This window comes from Frankliniella occidentalis, unplaced genomic scaffold, assembly GCF_000697945.3.
Source record: "Frankliniella occidentalis isolate FOCC.00 unplaced genomic scaffold, Focc_3.1 Scaffold102, whole genome shotgun sequence".
NCBI classification, from domain to species: domain Eukaryota; kingdom Metazoa; phylum Arthropoda; class Insecta; order Thysanoptera; family Thripidae; genus Frankliniella; species Frankliniella occidentalis.
In genome coordinates, this window is record NW_026267231.1 from 236,384 (window position 1) to 240,261 (window position 3,878).

A 3,878-nucleotide genomic window follows, 5' to 3' on the forward strand; every position below is an offset into this window, starting at 1 on the left:
GGGGGTAGCATTGCCGACCTGAATTTGTCTCTCCGCACAAGTAAGGCGGCAGTAGCGAAAGAGAGGTAACTTTTTTCTCGCTACAATTCCTCAGTTCCGTTCCCTTTTTTTTTCCAGCCTTCTCCTTCCGTCTCTTTCTCTCCCCCTCCCCACTCCCCTCTTCTCTCTCCCTCTCTCTCGGAAGCGGTCCAGGCGTTGCGCGTGCTGCCCCAGTCGCCTGTCTATGTATACTTCTCGGTAGCGACGACGGTCTCGTCGTAACAAATTCTCCGGCTATCACAACAAAATTAGGGTTCGGCGCAGCGTGCAGCGTTTCGCTTCATAACGCGTAGCTGTACTGTGAGCGAGCGAGAGAGAGAGAGAGAGCGAGAGAGCGTTTATTTTCTCAAGACGTGACGTCACCGCCCTCTCGCGTACTCACTACTGTTATCATTTCGCGTGGACTTTGATTAAGTTGTTAAGGTACAGCGTTGCGTTCTGCCCCTACACCCCTTCCCACAATCCTCTCTCCCTTTCGCTCCCTTCGTCTCTCCTCTCTCCACCTCTCTCAGGCCGCCCGTAAAGCGGCAGTAGTATTGCAGACGGCCGGCCCATTACGCAACAATCGAGTGTCGATCAATGGGTTTACAGCTTCACTTTCACCGCAAGCGGCGGGGGTTGGCGTGGCGGGGCGCGGCGGCCGACCTGCGATAGACCCTCTACTCGAACGACGTCACGGCATGGACACTCATAAACCTTGCTAGCCCGCCTCGGCCCGCCCGCTACCACCCCCTGGGTAGACAGCTGATTGCAATACAACCCCCCACCTTTTTTTTTGCCCCCTCTTGGCCTCGTAGTAAGAAGCGGTAGTAGTAGCCCTTCTTGACCTTCTTCAGGACCTATTCAATCGGGGGCATTCGTTATATGGAAATTTTATTATGACTCTCCGTTAGAAACTTTTTTTTTCTGCCTCGACGTCGTGTCGGAAAGGCAATTCCTTTTGGGGGCGGCGGCCGCCGTGTGCAGCTGCAGCGTTACTGCCGCCTTGTTCATATTGACATTGCTTTTACTTTTGTTTTGGTCACAATGCGCCCCATTGTGCGGGCGGGCCGCGTGTCGCGAGGGGTTAGGGCCCACGGCCGGGGCCGCCAGGGGCACAGCGCTCGGGCCGCCGCGCCCGCCGCACCGCGCACCGCGCCCGCCGTCGTCCCTGCCGCGCTGCGCCGCGCCCCGCGCCGCTGCGGCTGCGGCGGTGGCTGCCGCGACAGGGACCGCCGCAGCCGCGCCCTGACGCCGGGGGGCCGCCGCCGCCGCGGCCGCCGCAGCCGCAGTCGCGCCGGCGCGCGCAGTTCGGTATTTGGCCGCCAGGGGCCGCCACCGGCGCGCGCGCTGCCACCGCCGCCGCAGCCTGGGTCGGGTCGGCGGGGCGGTGGTCGGGCTCGCTCCGTGGTGGAGGCAGTCGCCACTCGGCCCCAGTCTCACTCGCACGCACGCGTGCCATCCGCGAAATCCTTTCCGATTTTCCTCTCGCCGTTCGTCGTGGTTCTCGTCCCGCGAGCGAGCGCGCGTGTGTGTGTGTGTGCGTGTGTGTGTCCGCCGGCGCCCTCGGCCTTGTGGATTACCCCAGCTGCATCCTCCGCGCCGGACCTTCCCCCAACAACGACCAAGGGGAACAAAAACTACATTTTTTCTGTGGTGGCGTCCTTCGCCTTGGCGGTGAATGTGGTGTTTATGGTGCGTGGGTGAATGACACACGAGGATGCACGGTGCTGCGCCTTCACAGTGCGATAATTATTCGAAGGCAGCGCGGAGGACAATGGAGGCTTCGGTGCACCGTTTGGTCAGTTAGAGTGAGAAGGACAGAGAGAGGTGGCCAGCCCGGCACCCCCTGGCGGCACAAACAAAGGCGCTCTGAAACTCGGCCAAAGGGGTGCATTGCGTGTCAGGGTCCACTACTGCACCCCCGCCTACCTGCCGCGCTACCTGGCCACGGCCGCGCGTACCCGACTGAACTGTACAGTGCGACACAACATCATCATCATCAAGCTCGCCAGTGACTGTGTGTGTGTGTGACTGTGACTCTAATCTCGTTGTGCTCTCTTTTTCTCTCCCTCCCCTCCTCCTCCCCTCTCCCGTCCACGACGTCCACGGCCTGCATCGCCATGGCCGCGCACTGAACGCCCCGTCCGGTGCTCTCCCGCGGCATCATCATCGGCGACCTGGTTGTCACGGACGTGGCTGACGTGGCCGGCGCCACGCTGTTCGACGTTCCCAATGGGGGCGGCCCGATGGGCGCCACAGCCGGGCCTGCCTCCGGGGTAACGTGGTGGGCCATGATGTCGGGGGCGCCCTACGAGGACTCGCCGCCGCCGCACTCGCTCCCGGTCACCTCCCCGGGGCCGGTGGCGACCGCGGCCGTAGTGGCGCCCCCGCACACGCCCTCGCTCAACGCCTCCTCGTCGGCGGCCTCGTCGGCGTCGCCGCCCACCTCGGCGGTGCCGTCGTCCGTGCCGCCGGCGCCGTCGTCCGCACCCTCGGCGCCCATCCACATCCCGGCCAAGCGGCCGTCGACGGGCGGCGGCTACTCCGACTGCGGCGGGGGCGGCGGCGGCGTCGGGGGCGGCGACTCATCGGGGAGCGTCATCCGGCACGGGCACGCCCAGCCCTGGAGCTACCCGGGCGCCGACATGGAGCAGCCCCACTACGGCACGCCCACCTACTACAACCTGCCGGAGCAGGGCCGGGACTCACGCAAGCCGGTGCCCTTCTGGTCGCCGGCGGCGGCCTCGGCCGCGCCCACGCCCACCCCCGAGTACAAGTACTCGGTGACGGCCGGGGGCGGCGCGGAGCAGCCCGGCTTCCCCCAGCCCTGGTGCAACTACCCGACGTACGCGGCGCCCCGCCACCACTCGGAGGCCGCGCACTACCTCGGCGACGAGAGGCGGGGCATGGAGGCGACCGCCTTCAGCAGCCACGACTCGTACGCGCTGAGGAACTACCAGGACCCCGTGCCCGCCACCACCTACCCGCCGCCAGGTCAGTCCACAGGTGTGTGTCTTCGCCTTGCATGCCTCTATGTAGCCGTTGGTTTCTTTTTGGGTTACTTTACTTACCTTAGCACTATCATCAAGGTGTTTTCATGCTGCCAAAAATTATGACCAAACATCAGTCGTTGTGATGAAACTGTCACATCAATGTGACATCAATAAGTTGTAATATGTGGTCATTGTAATGTCATTGACAATCAGCTGACTTCACCATGATATTATTTTCACCTTCCTTGCACGTAATATCTGCATGTACTGATCCACCTCTATAGCAGGTCTATCTGCCAATATCACCTCCCCAATTAATTAGTAGGATCTGATGCAGCAGCAGCAGCAGCGGCGGCGGCATCAGCATGATGCAGAGCCAGTCATCCGGTCGTCCAGCCTCCCCCTCCCCCCTCCCCCCGTGATTTAGGGACAGCCTTTCGTCTTGACAGCGGCCCGGCAGCGCCGGCTTTATTGTGGTCCGAGGGTGAGGGGGGTGGGGGAGGTGTGGGGGGAGGGATGGGTGGCGGGGCGTGGACGTCCTGAACAAGCCGAGAGTTTGACCTTTTTTCGTAGTCCCTCTGCTGCTGCTGCTGCTGCTGCTGCTGCTGCTGCTGCTGCCGCTGCGGCTGCTATTGCTGCTGCTATTGTGCGCTATCTGTGATCGCCAGCCAGGCCGGCTGGGATTGATACTGACGGACTGAGGCCTGCAGACGGACGCGTTGAGCCTATGGGGGGAGTTTTGTGCTAAATTCTGGCCCCACCAAACTTTGACTTTAAATATTTCAGGACCAGAACAAACGTTTCTGATTTTAGCAAAATTTGAACCGTCATATAGATGAAGATGTGACGTCACTGCATGACGTC

General features: G+C 62.2%; 1 protein-coding gene across 9 annotated transcripts in view; it reads left to right on the forward strand.

The window, feature by feature from the left end:
- LOC113202765 (splicing factor, proline- and glutamine-rich-like) overlaps positions 1-3,331 on the forward strand; it is a 147,547-nt gene extending 144,216 nt beyond the window's left edge. For 8 of the 9 annotated variants that reach the window (XM_052269784.1, XM_052269785.1, XM_052269790.1 and 5 more), the window contains one exon: positions 2,281-3,331. In XM_052269784.1, the coding sequence (XP_052125744.1) occupies positions 2,281-3,137 (857 nt within the window). In that variant the 3' untranslated portion in view covers positions 3,138-3,331. The remainder of the gene's footprint in view (positions 1-2,280) is intronic. The other variant, XM_052269792.1, reaches the window with a different exon arrangement.
- Positions 3,332-3,878: the final 547 nt, after the last annotated feature.